The 19,912-nt window shown below is 34.3% G+C and overlaps 1 protein-coding gene across 1 annotated transcript; it reads left to right on the forward strand.

Moving 5' to 3' along the window:
- Positions 1-13,088: 13,088 nt before the first annotated feature.
- LOC120778657 (pupal cuticle protein Edg-78E) lies at positions 13,089-16,889 on the forward strand. Its single transcript, XM_040110577.1, has 2 exons — positions 13,089-13,121; positions 16,494-16,889. Exons 1-2 carry the CDS (start codon positions 13,089-13,091, stop codon positions 16,887-16,889), a joined length of 429 nt encoding a protein of 142 aa, XP_039966511.1.
- The last annotated feature ends 3,023 nt before the right edge of the window (positions 16,890-19,912 follow it).

Below are 19,912 nucleotides of genomic sequence, written 5' to 3' on the forward strand. Positions count from 1 at the left end.
CATTACCTTGGCTGTATTCATGGAAATTCAGTTTTACCCTTATTTAGCTTGCTGGCTGGGTTTCACATATGATTTTTGCGAATAGGGTTGTCGTAATGGATACATTTTTCATCACCAATCACAATTCAACATCGGCTCCTTTCCAACGTTTTGAAATAGCTGCTTGAGTGACTGCCAAAGATTTTGAAAGCTTTGCGAAAATCTCCATCAGTCCTCATCTTCGATTTTTTTGGTCGCCCAGGACGTTTTTCGCCTTTCCAGCAAAACTCCCTACTTTAAATCGTGCAAACCACTTTTGGCAAGTTCGTTCAGCTAAGCCCATAAACTTCCATCAAAGTACGATGGCCTTCGACATATGCTTCATAATAATTTAACAATAAAGAACTCCCCGCGAAAACACTTTTTCAGACACATAATTCAACATTTTTGTAAAAAAATTATTATTGTTTTCTCTTCAAGCCGTAGACGAACAAGTAGCCTTCCAGCACATGTTCGGAATATTGGGAAAACATGATAATAATCAAGTCACGCCATCCCTTGGCAAACTGCCAGAATATAAATATAAATCAATAATACCAATTTATCTTTGTTAAAAAAGTTTGAAAGAGTCCGGAATAATACTACATTTTTATACTCCTGCAACCAGTTGCTATAGAGTATTATATGTAGTTTTGTTCACCTAACGGTTGTACGTATACCTACAAGTAAAACTAATCGAGATAGATATTGGGTTATATACATATATACATATAAATGTGCAAGATGTAACTTGAGTAAAGATTGAGATATCTTGATGAAACTTGGTGTACAGGTTCCTTAGTACAAAAAAAATCGATCATAGATGGGCGTCATCGGACCACTGCCAGACCCACAAACGCCTTTAACCAAAAATCTATAAATAAAATAAGAGAATGTAATTTGGCACATGGGGTCGCAGTAGCAAGGGGCACCTGTGGATAAAAAATTTTGAAACAGTGAGCGTGGCCCCTCCGCTAATATGTTTAATGTTTATATCTCCTAAATCGCTTAAGCTACAACAACCAAATTTGCTGAGTACCAAGCTTATAAGATCTTCTACCGACAATGAAATCGGAGGATAACCCCGCTCATTCCCCATATAACCAGTACCGTTAAAACTACTAAAAGCGCGATAAATCAATAACAAAATACGCCAGAGACATTAAATTTCACCACCGAAATAGTATAATAAGGTTTTATGGGAGCCGGTGAAATCCCTATATCTTGGGGCACGACCGATTCGACAAAATTTAGTGCGTGGTATTCTTCTTACATTCTTATGTCACAGTATAAAAATGGACCGACAACAACCACAACTATATACTTCCCATATAGCACAATTTTAAATTCCACTTGATTCGTTCAGTTTCCAGTACACAAACCAAGAAGCAATTAATACAACGGGATAAAGCTTTGCTCAAATAATGTCTTTAGTGTGTGCCATCTTATGATCGAAAATTGTTTAAGTCCAATAAAAATTGTTCAAGCCCCTAAGTGCCGAATATTTAGACCCCTTTGCCTACCTTTGACTTTCGACCCCGTTACCTGACTTTTGTCTAAAATGTCGGTCAATGTGTGATATGTGTAACTGAAATTGAGGGATAATCCTTCTCTTATAATGGTATGTTAAAAATAGTTTGAATCGGACCAATACTTCCTTTAGTCGCCATATACCTAGTAAAAAGATTTTTGAACTTCCGGGTGACTTTGCACCGCATACATCGGCCAATATGAGAGTTATCTCCATGAAAATAAGAGGGCGGGTTTTACTCATAACAGTTTATCTTTTTGCCAAAAATAGATAAAATTGGGCAAAAACTTGCCATAGCTCGTATACATAACTATTGCCAGGATTTTCGACATTCGAACATCCGGCTGACTCTATATAATTGGTTTTTTAGTATGTGGCATGTTAATAGTACAAATACATAGAACATACATAAAATGATTTACGTCGGTCTGTGTATGAGTTATATATAAATAGTTATATACCTAAAAATTGCTTGTATTTCAATTCTCTTGTTGACCTTTTACACCTTAAAGTACTTCCCTGGCTTTGATTCTTGCAAGTTACAAGAGTATAAAATATTCGGTTGCATCCGAACTTAGCTCTTCTTTACTAGTTATGCATCTTATTCAGCGCAATTTGTTGGTCGCGCCTTATCTCTACGCCATTTTCATATCTCAAATTTACCAAGAGTTACTCTTGTTAACAAAAGTAACTTCTCGTTTGATATAGTAACTTCCTAAAGTAAAATCATAATCGAGTGGAATATTTGCTCGACAACGTCAGACATTACAATCGCTTCTAGTTCATTTAAAAATTCGAATTACGTCGGTTTCGAAACCGTTCAGTTTTTAGTTTGGAAAAGTTCTTTTAATGTTACTTATTACTCATCAAAAGCCGGATTTTTTCCCCATCGGGGCGTATTGCGGGAATTTTAGATTGTCAAAAGGTTTCAGAAGTTTTGTAGAGTAAAGTCAAAAGCATATCAGGTGCCCAAATTTGTTCGCGATCTCGGAAAAAATTGTGAGTTCTGTCCCTACCCCTTACTTGAATTCTTTGTATCAATTCTTTGCAAAAGCATGGCAAAGTGAGACACATTAAGATACATACCTACAATTATTACTTGTATACGTACATGCATAATGAATGAAATTTATAAGAATTTAACTTTCTCAAAATCTCAATTTAATATATTAAACAAGCAATGATACTTTTATGAAAAATTCAATTTTTTTTATCACTTAACAATTGTTTTCATTTTACGCTAAGCAAACTCATCGACTCAACAACGTTCTTGAAAGAAATTCGTTGACAGTTAAAAAGCACCATTCTATGAAGAATATGCAAATTATTAATTAAGATTGTCCATCAGCATTCATCAGGTGTTCAAGAAAAGAAATTAGTAAACTTGAAAAATCAATTTGACTACTCTCTGAAAACTAGTTATGTAGACTATTATGAATATTAAAATTGAAATTTTAAATTCTCTTTCTGGTTAGTAGTTCCCACCATTCATGCGACTCACGTGAATCAGTCACTTAATCAGATGTCAGAGTTCCCCATTGATTGCTCGTCCATTTCGACACGATACTCATTAATTCGCTTATCTGTGTCGCAATCCCCAAAAGCGGACAATCAAAACCAAACCTGTGTAAACAAACATACATACAAACAAGCCAGCATAACTACGAGTATGTTTCAGCAGAAATTTGAATAAGAAAGGTTTCAACAGGTTTAATTTTTCTTCATCTTTTATACTCCTATGTGACATTTTTTTAGGTTTGTTTGGTTTGCATTTTTAAGACCCAAGCATATTATGTCATAGCATTTTGTTGGCCATTAGTGGGTTTTAAATAACTTTATAGCATTGGGAAAAATAATAGTGAACAAATAAATTATAAACACATTTTCATTCTATACTCTTTCGTTATGTTTGCAGAAGTTGCCGCTACTTGTGGTGAATATAGGTCTGTGTGTTAATATGTTATATATGTATGTATAGTTACCACAAATTCTACTCAAATCGAATAAACTGCAATAAATTAAAAGAATGAAATTTTAAATTACTTAAACTTGTATTATTTTTTTTAACAAATAAATTTTTACTTCTCTTTATGTTCCTTGCACTTTACCTTAGAGAAGAGTATAGGAGTAATAATATCGATAAATGACGACAGAGTCGATGTATTGCCAAAAATCGTGTTTATGCCCGATATTGTAATCAAAAATTAAATTTTCATTATTTTTAACCCAAAATGAAGGAATTGAAATGAATAAAATATTTTTTTTTAAACACAATGACTGGAAAAGCTTCGAATTTGACTTAAAGTATTTTCTAATCGATATCTCAAGTAATTTTTGTAGCCACTCATCACCCGTTTATCTTTAAACGGGTTTTTCTCGGAGCCACATATGTTTGACTGACTGCTCGGAAAGAAATAATCCGATCAATATTAAATTCTGTGTGATCTGTACATAACGGGTGATCCAAGTAGAGGTACCTCTTTCAATAACTGTTTTTTGACAGATCACGTGTGAGCCGTTTTTATGTTTTTTTTATTCAATATTGTTTATCAACCATTCGCAACAGCCTCAGCAGCATTCATTATTTAATAACATTCGACCAAATAGACCACGTCCAGCACGCTGTGGAGGTACACGTAGACCATGAAAGACGAATCTCGTGATCTCGGTGACATTTAGTTTCAACAAGTTGGCGCCACTTCCCACACTTTGCATCATTCAAAGGTTTTATTGAGAGAATACTTCGGTAACAGTTGATTGGCCAACAAGATTGTGTCATATCACGCCGTTAGACTTTTACTTGTGGAGATATATACCCAAAGCCTAAGGTCTTGGCGGACAATCCCGCTTCGATTCAGGCCTTGGAGCAAAACATCAAGCGTGTCGTTTGCCAGTTACCAGACAAAATACTTGAACGAGTCATCGAAAATTGGACTCAATGGTTGGACCATCTGAGACAGAGCCGCGGCCAACATTTGAAAGAGATAATCTTCAAAAAATAAATGCCTAATAACGATGAATGATTTTCATAGATTTTTTTTACATACCATCTATGAAAATTCCATACAGCCTTACTTAAAAAGCTGAATATCTCGAAATGTATTAATGATAGCGGTTTTGACTTCAGATCTTTTTTGTAGCAAATAAAACTTCCTACAAGTTTGTCATGTACATTTTTATACTCTCGCAACAAAGTTGCTAAGGAGAGTATTATAGTTTTGTTCACATAACGGTTGTTTGTAAATCCTAAACCTAAAAGGGTCAGATATAGGGTTATATATACCAAAGTGATCAGGGTGACGAGTAGAGTTGAAATCCGGATGTCTGTCTGTCCGTCAATCTGTCCGTCCGTCCGTCCGTACAAGCTGTAACTTGAGTAAAAATTGAGATATCATGATGAAACTTGGTACACGTATTTCTTGGCTCCATAAGAAGGATAAGTTCGAAGATGGGCAAAATCGGCCCACTGCCACGCCCACAAAATGGCGAAAACCGAAAACCTATAAAGTGTCATAACTAAGCCATAAATAAAGATATTAAAGTGAAATTTGGCACAAAGGATCGCATTAGGGAGGGGCATATTCAGACGGAATTTTTTTGGAAAAGTGGGCGTAGTCCCGCCCCCTACTAAGTTTTTTGTACATATCTCGGTAACTTCTATAGTTATGTCAACCAAACTCTATAGAGTCGTTTCTTTCAGTAATTTCCATATACAGTTCAAAAATGGAAGAAATCAGATATTAAACACGCCCACCTCCCATACAAAGGTTACGTTGAAAATCACTAAAAGTGCGTTAACCGACTAGCAAAAAACGTCAGAAACACTAAACTTTACGGAAGAAATGGCAGAAGGAAGCTGCATCCAGGCTTTTTTTTAATTGAAAATGGGCGTCGCCCACTTATGGACCAAAAACCATATCTCAGGAACTACTAGACCGATTTCAATGAAATTCGGTATGTAATATTTTCTTAACACCCTGATGGCATGCACGAAATATGGGTGAAATCAGTTGACAACCACGCCTTCTTTCAATATAACGCTATTTTGAATTTCATCTAATGCCTTCTCTGTATAATATATACATACATTAAAAACCAATCATGATAGCGGAATAAAACTTTACACAAATACGGTATTTGAAAAATATGTAAATGACGGATAATGAAATCTCGATTATCACTTTATCATGCGAGAGTATAAAATGTTCGGTGACACCCGAACTTAGCCCTTCCTTACTTCTATAGCTCTTGTCATTTACTAGATATATACAAAAAAATGCGAATTTCGTGAAAAAGTCGGGTTTAGAGCCCCGTATTACCTCGCCGGTGTGAGTTTAGACTTTCTCGCAATGGGCACTTCTGTAGATTGTTCAATTCTAATTCTGCGGAATATGTGTCTAAAGTCAAAGCAATATAAAATGCCTCTGAGCTGTAGAAATTTAAAGATAAAAAATCACGATTGTCCTGTATTTTCAATGGACAATTTTTAATTTGGCAGCCTGACAATGCCCTCCCTAAATCACGAAAACAACAAATTTTAAATTTTTCTATGAGTTTAGACAACTATAGAGGCCTAAATTGAATCCAAACGTTTGGACGAAGTCAAATGACACATATCCTAAAATTTTCAACAAAAAGGAATATATCTTCTCTTCTTTACTGGCGTGGACACTGCTTACGCGATTATAGCTGAGTTAACAACAGCGCGCCAGTCGTTTATTTTTTTCACTACGTGGCGCTAATCGGATATTCCAAGCGAAGCCAGGTCCTTCTCTACCTGGTCCTTCCAACGGAGTGGAGTTCTTCCTCTTCCTCTGCTTGCCCCGGCGGGTACTGCGTCGCATATTTTAAGAGCTGGAGTGTTTTCGTCCATTCGAACAAGATGACCTACCCAGCGTAGCTGAGTCTTTTCATGAGTCCATCCTCCAAAATAGAAGGGAATATATAGAAAGCATAAAATAATCATTGCTTTATTTTTACTACATCATTTATTTTTTTTTTTTAATATTTATACATAAAATATTTATTCTTGCTTGAAAGTACTTAAACTTTGTAAATTATTTGATTTCCGTGATGGTTAGCTTGAAAAGCTTACTATTTTAAATAAATGACTCAACGATAGAACTAATTATTTCAATTTCAAATTAGAAAACTAGTGTCATTAACCCCCTAAATTGGCAAGCAGTGCAAAATTTAAACATTTTATTTATATAAACCTTATACAAATCACATTTTTGGGTTATATAAAGCGGTAATCAAGTTCAAGTGCTAAAAACAGCCGGAGATTAGAATGACAAAAAACCAAAACTTACATATGTATAACAGATATACCTAAGAATTAATCAAATTCAAAGAAGCACGATAATGAAGCTATCTGAGCATAAAACCGCATTCTGACTTTGGATATATTTTGGCAAAAAACTACTTGCAACAACAAAAGCATTTGAAGATTTCACGCTAATTAAGTCAAGTCCAGTTGGTTGGAAACTTCTAATTTTTAAAAGGCGTAAAATATTCGACGTGGCTACAAAATCGTAGGCATATAAATGAGAAAATTCTTTTTATATGTTTTACTTGAATTGCGATTTAAAAATTAGCGCAAACTAGTTTTCATAACACACACACGCATGTACAAATATGTAGGTAAACACCCACCCAGAAGTTGTTCAGAAATTATCATTGAGCCAAGATTTGCATTGAAACAAGAAATTTATGTTTCTAAAATTGTTTCTTTACTCTTCTATTTAACACGTTTTGAAGCAATGATTTATTGTACGAATTGCAGTGAACATCCATACGTTTGAGTGTTAAATGATCATTAGTATTTGCCTGCTGTGCAACAGTGCGTTGCTTGGAACAAAAGACTTAAGCAACGAACTTTTTTTTTTTTTTTTTTTTTTTTTGTCCTCTTTTTATAGCCTGAACAGGGTATAATAAGTTTGTTACGAATTTTGCAAAACCCAAAAGAAACATCGGAAACCATATAAAATGTAGATATAACTAAATGATCAGCATGGCGAGCTGAGTCGATTTAGCCTTGTCCGTATGTCTGTCTGTATTCTAGTGTCTCAGTTTTTTGATTTGATCGATCTAAAATTTTGCACACATCTTTTTCAACCCAAGAAACTGCTCATTTGTTGCAATCGTTGAGTTCGGGATCACTATAGCATATGGCTTCCCTACAAACTGACCGATCCAAATCAAGTTCTTGTATGAAAAACTTTTTTATTTTAAAAGATTTCTTCACAAAATTTCATACAGATTATTATTCAAGCCAACACTACAATATCCGAACATATTCTTCAGATTAGACCACTATAGCATATAGTTGTCATACAATTTGAACGATCAAAAACAAGTTAAACATATTTTTCACCCTTTTATGCGATATTAATTGCGCCCGGGTAGGGTATTATTACAAGCCGAAGTTAAAAATTTTTGTTGTTTTATTATTATTTCTTTTTTAAAGGGCATATGTATTTTATGTGAATTATGATGAATTAGTGAAATACACGAATCATACGCTTGAACTGCAGTGATTGAACTATTAGTTAACGCAATTTCAAGCCATCATTCATATACAAATATACAGAAACACATACACATATAAACATATTTATAAAATATTCCACTGTGCCGCAACCGTGCAGTGTTATCATATTTATTATTATTTTATTTTTGGAATTTTGTTTATCAATATCCGATAATACACAACACTTCCGCTCTAAACCGCCCATAGTGATCATTAACACAATGAACCACGCGCAAATTAGAATATTTTTGTATAAATTTGCAGACAAATTTTGAAGAAATCAAAATCACTTTTAACGGCATTCGTTGGCTTCTTTCGGCTTACTCACTGCATTCATCACATTTTTCTTAATGCAAATAGTAATTTAGTTTTTTATGTTCAGTTCAATGTGTAAAATATGGAAATCAAATCGTGCGATTAGCATTTTCAGAGACACACACGGACATGTACACACTTGCGTAAATATTTCTTAACACTTTCGGTTGTCTTCCACTTCAGCATAGATTTTAATGCCCAAATAAACTTTAATTAAGCAAATGATTTGAACCCACTTCATATTCTTATAAATCCATATACAAATAAATAATCTATATTTATAGTGTGGTATTTTCATATTCATAACTTTGACAAGTGTATCGAGTTTCCACACACCAAATTACCAAATTAGAATGCTTATACAATTCTATGTTCATTGTATTAAGAATATTGTTAGCTTCAAAAGATTATGAGTATACTTATTTCAAATTTTTTATAGTGCTATTCTTCTTCTTTCTTTACTATATTGTAAGATTCTAATTTGAAATCGAAGGTAACTGTCAAGAGCATCACAAATTGGAGGGCATTCTAATAGAAACGTGTATTTTCTTTTTATTATTGTTTTAATATATTATATTTATTCAGATAATTGGTTGATTAAACTAAGCCGACTGCCTCTTTTATCTTTGCATTATGCAATATAATTGAATTCTCTAGTCAAAAATGCTTAAATGTAGCAAAAAGTAACTTAACAACAATGAAAATTGTCCTATTCTCCACAAGACTGTTCAAATTTTTCAAAATATTTCACAATTTTGATATCTCAAACTTTTTTGGTGATAACTCGAAAACAAGTGGTTCGATCACTATGAAAATCATTTTTTTTTTTTTGCAGGCAAAAAATTACCAAAATTTGAGGTAAAATTTACCAATGTCATGATAATATCTTCTAGTTTAACGAGGAGTTTTAAGTTTCATCCGCGGAGAAAGCCGGAATCACAACAGCAGCTGAGGACCTTTTTTTTGGGCCGTCGGAGATCTCTTATAAAATATTTTTTTTTTTTCAAAAGATGCTCCATTGAATTTTTAAGAATGTCTTAATATACCCTAAAAATTTTAAAACAACCGATCCAGTACTTTTTTTTGTATGTTAGCTCCAAAAATCTACGTTTTTCAGGCTATCATACTAGATGTGCCCCTTAGTATTTTGTAGGGATTAAATTGTCTAAAAGGCTTAATGCTCTATCGAAGATGGAAGGTTATAAACCACATTTTCGGCACATTTTACTGGCAAAAGGGTAAAAATGCAGTTGAAGCAAGTCGAAAGTTATGTAATGTGTACGGAGAAGATTTGTTGACCCAACGCCAATGCCAAATTGGTTTGCAAAATTTCTTGAGGATTCTCGAAACGTTCTCGTTCTCGAAAGACTCTCAAAACCATTGTGAACTGCAGAGATTGCTGACAAATTGAATTTGTTTAATGCGAATCTTTCTCAAGTTCATGAAACGTTTAGGATTAACTTCGAAACTTGACATATAGTACATATGGCTTAATCACGTTCAATGTGGTAGAATATATTGTATCAAAATCGATAATATATATGTATATTGATTAAATGTTTTCCACAGTCAAACATATTGTTTAAATTGCACAAAAAAACAAAATTACTTAGTGAAGAACCCCATAATATCGGCCAGTAGCAAATACAATCAACATTGTTCTGTCTTAACTCAAATGTTTAAATACTGAGTAACTAAAGAAATATATTTTAAGTTTGCTTATTAGCTAATATTTGTATAAATCTTTTGTAAATGGTTGACAAGCAACATTAATATTCTTCTTCTTTACTGGCGTAGACACCGCTAGACGGGTATAGCCAAAATAACAACTTTGCGGCTGTCGTTTCTTCTTTTCATAATTTGGCGCCAATTCGCGATACCAATAACTAAGTATAACTCGCACAGCTCATCGCCGTTGCCAATGCGCAAATGACCATAAATCTTCCTCAGAACCTTTTTCTCGACAACTCGTAACATTGACTATCAGCTGTTGTCATCGTCCATGCCTCTACACCATATAGCAGTGACTTATAGAGTTTGGTCTTTGTTCGTCAAGAGGGAACTTTACTCTTCAACTGCCTACTCTGTCCGAAGTAGCACCTGTTGGCAAGAGTTATTCTGCGTTAGATTTCGAGGCTAACATTGTTGTTGGTGTTAATACAGGTTCTAAGATAAACGAAATTATCTCCAACTTCGAAGTTATGACAGTCAACAGTGACGTGGGAGCCACCAGAGTGACAACAGTTTGTTTGTTTCAGTCACTAGATCACCTCTGAGGGGTTTACAAGAGTATGCTCCGGTCTTGAAATCTTCCGTTAGTAACCGCATCTTTTCGTAAAATTTTCAAGCATCACCCCTGTCGGCCAGGTTGTCAAGCTCTTCGAACACACCAATTCCGATCTCTCTCCTTTTTGTCTGCAAATGCGTATCGCTTCCCCCTTCAACTCTCGGTATTTATCCCATCCCGCACGTATTGTGGTGTGAGCTTGCAATGGCGTCCCACAGTTCCCTTATACCGAGTTGCTGATGAGTGCTCTCATCAGTCAGTAGTGCAAAGCGCGTGGAAAACCGTTCAACTGTCTGTTGTGATTGCAGCTTCCTTGTGTTGGTTGAAGTCGATCAGCCACAACACATGTTTCATCATGGAGGCTGAATTTACCGTGTTGTTGTGCTGTTGTGCCAAAGATGCTTTCTTTGCCTACCATGACGTTAAAGTTCCCAAGTACGACTTTGACATCTGGCGAGGGCAGCTCTTATAGGTGCGCTCCATCTTTGGTCACATCGTCCTTCTCTTCCGACCGGACGTAAAAGGGATTTATTAATGAAAATTTAATTTTTAATTATGAAATTCGGAACCCTGAAGAAGAAAATATTTAACAGTTGCAATATAAACATTGATAAAACGAATAAAATAATTAAAATACATCACATTCGTTAACTCGAACAAGTATGGTTTTCGTAAGTTCGACTTTCCACGAGTACACTGTAGTTATGACGTAATTGGTTCTTTGCTTGAATTCTTCAAAAGCTGGTTGTTTAATATGAAATTAATATTCACTTTCACTGAACTTAACATGAAAACATACTGATAGAGATTCATAAATGGAAAGAGTGCACGCTTCATTTAAGAAAGTGAGATTGCTGATGTTAGTGTTGGCATAAGAAATACGTTGCCAGAAAACATTAGATCGACGAATTGCTTGAGGAAATAACTTCGACAGAGTAGATTAAGAAAGTTTTAGATGTATTCCTAAACAGCATGATTCGCAATATAACAAGGCCTTCGAAGGCAATTTTAGAATATTACAAACCACTAAAAGTGCAAAGATCTTCTCTTTTTTGTGTCTTACATTTCTACTTTTTGTGTCTTACATTTGCAATTTCTATTATGGTTCTCGTGGAGTATGGAAATATTGCAAAAAAAACTTCTGGAATCAAGAGAGGACAGACAAATTTACCGAGTGTTGCTCGTTAGGACATTTCTAATAGTCCGCTCCCTACCTACCTATCCTACCCTTAAGGGTATATTGTTTTACCAATCTAGTCTCATATGTCTCAAAACATATGCTACTCTTGCTATTTCGTGTTAGAGCAAAACGCATACAAATCCATAATTGAACAACCTCCTCACGCTACCCAAAACAATTGTCCGGTTATAATTCAGGTTCCACTAGGAACAGCTTAAACGCTTAACAAACACTATTAATTAAGTTGGCGAGCGTCTATAAAAAATAAGATTAAGGCAACAACTAAATCGCTACAAAAAAATTTCGTCATATTTAACGGTATTTAGTTAACATAAATTTTATTATGTAGATATTCATGTATATATTTTATTTTTAACGATGATTAGCAAACTCGCAGATCGTGGTTGCTATTGATAAAGGAATTCATAAACACTTGCCTAAATCATAGTTTAATCCGTCTACTGCGACTATTTTATAATTTAGCAGTAGTACTATATAAACAAACACACATACATATGTGCTAAGGTATAAAACACAAATTGAGCAACAAAAATATTTAAATGAAAATATTTTGATTTCGCAAAAAAAAGAGACAAATTAACAAAAAGTGAAAAACCAGATTTTTTTTCGAAAATACAGATCGAAACAGATGGGCGGAGAAGAAGCGACAAATTTTTGCTGAAATTTTCGAAGATGACTGTAAACAAATTAGACTATTTCGAGGCAGATGATGGTCAACAATGGATATGAGAGAAAAATATATGTATGCATATAATATATATGTATATGTATGTGTGTGTGTATGTGCGAGTGAGCGATAATAAAGTTGGAACGACAAATATAGCAACTAAACTAATCAGCCTCCCATTTAACAAAGCACTGGATACTTGCATACATATACACATACATACATACATATGTATTTATCAGCTAAGTTTGGTGGCTAATCGCTCGTGGCCAAATTGTTGTCGATTAATTTCAAACCGTTGGATCATACGATATAAAAAACATAAAGTTATATGCGCTCGCCCGCAGTTGTGAAAATCACTTCAAACCCTAAACATATACAAAAGAAGCGAAAAAAAGAAGAATTGTCTCAAACACGAAACAGAAAAAAAATATACGAAACATTAACGAAAACGAAAAAACCTGCATTAACAAAAAATATTTCAATTTTTAAATTGAAAAAAAAAATTAAGAACATAGTTGAAAGAAGCGATTAAAGATGCGGCGGATAAATAGAACACAATCAAGCCCCGTAAGTGTCGGAGTTATTAATTTAATAATTAAATAAAAAATATTTTTATAAAAAAGTTAAAGTGTACAACCAAAGTGTGCAAAATATTACAATATTGTGAGCAAATATTGAACTAAACATGTTAATAACGACGAAACAAAAATTAAAAATTATTATTTTATATGAAAAACAAAAACCAAGAGATACACACAATATTAAAATATAAAAATAAAATAATAAAAAAATATTAACCTTCTTTAAAAATATGAACTTCTAAATTATTGCGAAAAAGTATATACAACTTTCAAGTTCCGAAATTAGACTATTTCCGATGTAACTGTGAAAATGACATGTGACTGCTCGTTTTTTTCGAAAATAAAAAAGTCATTAATAACTTCAATATTTTATTAATTATTTACTTTATTTTTTGAATTTTTTGATAATCCAGTATATTTTTACATTCCCAATTATAATTTTTCTAAAAGTAATTTTTGTTTACAGTAATTAAGTGTTAAAAATACATACAATTAAACTAAACAAAATGCAAAATTTTAGCTGTGCTTAAAGTGTAAGAATGATATGCAAAAACGAAAAAAGTTACACTAGGTTTACGAATTACAAATTTTTTTTTCAAAAATATATTATTATTTATAATTTTTGTTTTTTTTTTCAAAACGATATTATTATCTATAACTTTTTTTTATTATATTATCTGTCAAATTAAAAATGTATACATTTTCTCGAAGCGACTGATACCAAAATTTTTTTATTTACATAAAACTGACGAAAGATGAAAAAATTAATATATTGTTTTATGGTGGACACTTATTTGGTGGGGATTTTACAAAATGTCGAAACATACGCACATCTTCCTAGCTAATATTGTCGTTAGATAAATACTGTACAATTTCACCATTTCAAGCCCGCAGCACGTGCCTCCAACATTATTAAAAATACATACAATCACTTAAAAAACGTGTGTTCTATAAATAACTTTTTTATTTTATATCAAAACTCTTTGCTTTTAGCCCAAAAATAAATAAGTCTAACGAATTCTAGAAAGGTGTAGCCCCATTAACGTAGATATTTCTAAACAAAATATATTTTATTTTGTTAAAAAAAATCACAATACAATTGCGAAACTCTCCAAGTTTTAGCATGGTCACAAACCAATTTCATTATTACCAACAGATGGCGTTCTAAAGTGCTTGATTTGGATTAGGCAAATTTAATATTTTGTATCAGTGCCTAGCCCGAAATAAACTTGTGACTGTTCAGGTTAGGGTGAAAGTTATGCAATTATTTGTACTTAGTGTTTTTTTATTATTTGGTTAAACCAGCATTCATCTGTTTAATATTAAACCCTAGTCCCAGCATAGTCAGCAACCAATTTCTGCAAGGTCAATTTCTTTATTGGTTAATTTTAGGGTAGGGATAATAAATTTTTAAAAAATACAAGCAACCCTTAAAGGACTTTCAACAATATACTTTACCCATGTACCTCCTTCACTGTTTTATTTACTTTATGTTTAACGGAGGTAAATAGACCAAAGTTTCCTCTTTCCTTTATCTCACTCTAGTTATAACATTCTGGATTAAGCTTAGACTTAAATTAAACAAAGTTTTCGATGGCTCAATTGTTGGAACGGAGTAAAAATTGTGCTTATGTTCACACGTGGACTCTTTTCGTCGTCAACACCGCTAGAAAGAAAATAAAAAACAAGTAAGGAAGGGCTAAGTTCGGGTGCAACCGAACATTTTACACTCTTGCAACTTGCAATAATAAAAGCCAGGGAAATCGCTTAAGATGTAAAATGTCAACCAGAGGATCTGATTTTAAGAAATTTTATATACTATATACATACATATACTCTATATAACTCATATACTGACCGACAAATTCGGCATACGATTTCTTAGAAAACCGAATGACTTTATGACTATATGTAGTATATGGGAGCCCGATCCATTAACTATTATCATTAGATACCTCACATACAATCACCAATCATATGGATCAAAGTCAGCCGAGTGTTTGGTAATGGTTATAAGGGGGCTAAGTTATGTTTTCTCTCAAATTTATCCAGGCATAAAGATACACTGTCATTATTTAAACAAGCTCTCCCAATTTCATTGATATAACTCAAATATTGGCTAATATATCCAGGATAAAAAAAAGTATTTGGTATATGGGGGCTACGGGAAGTATTGGCTCGTTTCGACAAATTTTTGGCATACAAACATACCATTGTCAAAGAAGGATTATCTCTGAATTTCAATTATATATCTCACACATTGACCGATATTTCGGGTCAAAAGTCAACTATAGGTACCGGGGTTAACATATTCGGTACCTAGTGTCTTAAACAGTTTTGGCTGGATTTGAACAATTTTTGCGCAAAAGGTGCCAAACTTTGAGGGAATTATTAATGAAAAATTTTATTCCGTTATATTAATTAGTTCTTGATTTGTGTGTTGGAAAGTGAAAGAATCAAATAGAATTTTAAATTGTGTTATATGGGAAGTAGGTGTGGTTTGTAGTCCAATTTTGCTTATTTCCACACTCGAACATAGGAATTTAAAAAAAAATATACATACTAAATTTAATTGAAATCGATTAGTCGGATCCCAAGACATGTGATTTCAAGAAAAAGTGGGCGGTGCCACGCCCATTAACTCTCATAAAGTCCTCTCATACCATCTCGGAGGTAAAATTTAATGTCTCCGGGGGAATTAATTATTGATTTATCGCTATTTTAGTAGTTTTTAACAGTACCGTATATAGTATAGTTCTTATAAGATCTGTACACAGCACATTTGGTTGTTGTAGTCTTAGTAGTTTAGGAGATATGTACATTAAACTTATTAGAGGTTATGGCCATGACCACATTTTCAAAAATTTGTCCCCACATATGCCTCTTAGTACAGCGATCCGCTGTACCAAATTACAGCTTTATATCTTAATTTAGGCTTACTTATGGCACTTTATATGTTTCGGGTTAATGGCGATTTGTGGGCGTGGTAGTGGTCTGATTACGAACTCGAATTTTTTTTTGTACTAAGGAACCTACGTACCAAGTTATCAAGATATCTAAATTTTTACTCAAGTTACAGCTTGCACGGACGGACGGACGGATAGACAGACAGTCAACCGGATTTCAACTTTTCTCGTCACCCTGATCATTTATATATGTATATATATAACCTTATTACCATATCGATTAGTTTTAAGTGATATGTACAACCGTTAGGTGAACAAAATTTCAATACTCTGTAGCAACTGGTTACAGTAGTATAAAAACAATTAATTAAATTATTATATACTCTAGCATATGTATGTACATATATGTTTATCAACTTATTGCCACTTATATTGTTCTTAACGAATCACAGTGTGTCTTTTTAGTATTGGCCTTTATGTGCATTACCAGCACAGCGATCAAACCGCTACATGCTGTTCAACTTGGCGATCCCGATGCAGTGATCACGCTATATAATGTGGCTCCAGCCGACGACTTGGGTATCTATCGGTATGCTTACTCGACGAGTAACGGTATTGCAGTACAGGCCGCTGGCAGCGCACTGGAAGCTATAGGCATATTTAGCTACACCTCACCCGAGGGCATACCAATCGAAGTGCGTTACATTGCTGATGAACTGGGCTTCCATGCTGTTGGACGTCATCTACCCCGACCGCCACCAATACCAGACTACATACTTCGTTCGCTCGAGTATATACGCACGCATCCGAATGAAGAGGATCGTGGCCGTTACAGGGTCTACAAATAAAATTATATTTGTACGCATGCATATAACAATTATAATTTAAATAGTTTGCATTCTCACATGCACACAGAATATATTTAATCATTAAACAAGTCACGAGAAAACAAATTACATTACCAACGGGTAAACAAACTGAACAAATGCTCGTTGGTTGACAAAAGTAATTTAGTAATTTTTATTTAGCAAATTTTATAGTTAATAATTATTGTAAGCGCATTCTAATACTACATACATACATATGTAAATATACACAGAATAAGCAGTGGCCTTTCATTCATATACTCATTATCTCGTGCAACATACAGGCAAGATTTCAAAATTTTTGGATCATATAGTATATCGAAAAAATTGAACACAGTCGTGTTAAAGTGTGGGTTTATGAAAAAATTGGTAAGTACATATAAAAGTTTGCAGAGAACGAAACGTTATATAAGTGAAATTCCATAAAACTATTCTCGTCTAGAAATAAAAAAATGGATTTTTCAAAACTGAAATTATCACCGGTGATATAACTACATACATATATTATATCTTTTTCAAAACGATATCCACGATTTCTAGGCTTGTCTATGTCTAGAACTGACTACATCCGCAAATTTAATTTTTACAATTTCTAAAAATTCGAACAGTCAAAAAGTGATACAAAAATTGCTTTTGTAGGCAGTCGATTTCGTAAAAAAAAATTTCGAAGTTGTAGACTTAAGGTCATTATTGTAGATTAATATTTTTTTTAGAGTGATGGGAGAGTTCAAATCTTGGAAATGATCATGTGCTAATTTTTGAAATTTCTAACTATTTTATTTTTGGTGTTTTTTTCTGCTTCTTTAATGTTAATAAATAACTACTAAAACATGGATACTAAAAATATTGTCTTTTTTTTGCGACACTTAACAAATTTCGTGAATTTCAGTCTCTAGAATACCCCCCTTAATTTTTAGACATATGGCATGGTTGAAGAGGGAAGCGAGGCGCACATGCAGACAAAAAATAAAGAGGCCGAGATACGTGAGTATGAAAAGCTTGAGATTCTGGTCGACAGGGGAAATACTAGAAAATTCTACGAAAAGATTCAAACCTAAAAAGGTGATCTGTTGGCAGATATTCAGTGCATACTGAAATTATGGAAGGACACCTTCAGCCTGCTGAACGGCAGTGAAAGTATAATATCTGAAGATGGAGAATCCGATTCCCCAATCGATGGCAATGGAATAAATGGATAGATGTTCCGTTGTCGGACTATGGAGAGGTTCGGATAGCAATTACCCGTCTGAAGAATAACAAAGAATACGGCGGCGAAGAACTGACAAGGTACATGTATCAGTTTCTTTGCAAGATATGGTCGCATGAAAGCGATCTCTGTAATCCGATTTATTCCCATTTTCGTGGCGCAAAAATTACCTTCCGATGTTTCTTGGCTGTAATTTAAAAAAAAACACCAAAAACTTTGATTCTGCTTGTGGATTATTTTTAATTGATCTTTTAAATTTTTTACAACAAGTCGAGAATATGATATCATGTAAATGGCCGACGCCACAATTGATTGTCATTTGAGCCATTTTTATAGCATTTTCCATGACTTTGGCCAGAACTTCCGGCAATAGGTTCTCACATTCTTGACGGATATTGTTTTTAAGAGCTGCAAGAGTCTGAGGCTTGTTGACATAAACCCACGACTTCAAAAAGCCCCACAAAAAGAAGTCTGGAGCGTTCAAATCAGGCGATCTTGCTGGCCAGTGCAAATCGCTAAAACGGGAGATTAGGCGGCGGGAAATGCATTCTTCAGCATATCGGTTGTGGCACTTGTAGTGTGTGCCATTGCAACGTCCGGTTGGAACCACATGCTTGTCAATCCCAATTCATCAAGTTGCGGCAAAAAGAACTCGCTGATCATTGCTCTGTAGCGCTCACCCCTCACAGTAACCGTTCGGCCCACGACGTCTTCGAAGAAAAAAGGTCCGATGACTCCTCCAGCGAAAAGAGCACACCATGCAGTGACTTTGAGCGAGCGTAATGGCTCTTCGTGGGTTACACGCGGATTTTCAGTGCCCCAGAAGCGTAAATTTTGCTTATTTATTTTTTTTAATGAAAAATCATCTTCCTCTTGCTGGTGATTAAGGCTTGACGCAATTGGCGGTCAGCAGCTAACAGCTGATGCACCGTCTGGACTTTGTACGGAAACATCTTCAAATCTTGTACCAAAACTCGCTGTAAACACCGTCGACTGATACCCATTTGCGTGGCACGTCGTCTGGTCGATGTCGACGGCGCTTCCATGACATCCTCGGCAACAGCAGCAATATTCTCCGCAGAACGGCTACTCCGGGGTCTGCCACGCCTGGCAGCATCTCGTGTTGTGCCAGTTTCTTCGAGCGAACAGCTGAACGTAGCAGTGTTTCACCAGTAGTCGTCAGACAGCCAGGAAATCTGCGACGAAATTCACATTCTGCCAATGTAACCGACCGATTATTGGTCAAAATGATCAGCCATACCATTGTTTATTTACGTGTATTTCGCGTGTGTTTACTACACAAATGTCAAAACAGAACTGACATTAGAGGTCAAATGCAAAATTTATAGCATCTTCTGATAGGAGGATTACTTTTGCGCCACCCTGTATAATATAAATGTCAGAGAATGTAAGCGATTTAGAAGATATGTATGTATGTACATTAAGCCAATTATAAGGTGGCCTCACCCCTTTTATAAAATTTTTAGCCCACAGAGGTTCCTTGCGTCTTCAATCCCCTATACCAAATTACAGTTTTATATCTTAATTTAATGCTTAGGTATGGCAATTTCTCACACCCACACTCATATTCAGACAAGAACTAAAAAATTAAATTAAAATCTCAATAATAAATGGCATTATTTCATCAACGGTCATTAAGATTCACTTTTTAAATTGTGTCAAACATATTGTTTTTTATTCAGTCGATTATACAAATTTGCACACTAACTTAGATGGCCCACCCTGTTTGTTATGTTATATTGATTTCAACCTAAAAATGAAATGCTGTTTCTTTATT

Source organism: Bactrocera tryoni, chromosome 5, assembly GCF_016617805.1.
Source record: "Bactrocera tryoni isolate S06 chromosome 5, CSIRO_BtryS06_freeze2, whole genome shotgun sequence".
NCBI lineage: Eukaryota > Metazoa > Arthropoda > Insecta > Diptera > Tephritidae > Bactrocera > Bactrocera tryoni.

Coding starts and splice junctions, on each gene's coding strand:
- LOC120778657 (XM_040110577.1), top strand. CDS start 13,089: ATGCGGCGGATAAATAGAACACAATCAAGCCCC. Junction 13,122..16,493: donor ATAGAACACAATCAAGCCCC/GTAAGTGTCGGA, acceptor AACGAATCACAG/TGTGTCTTTTTAGTATTGGC.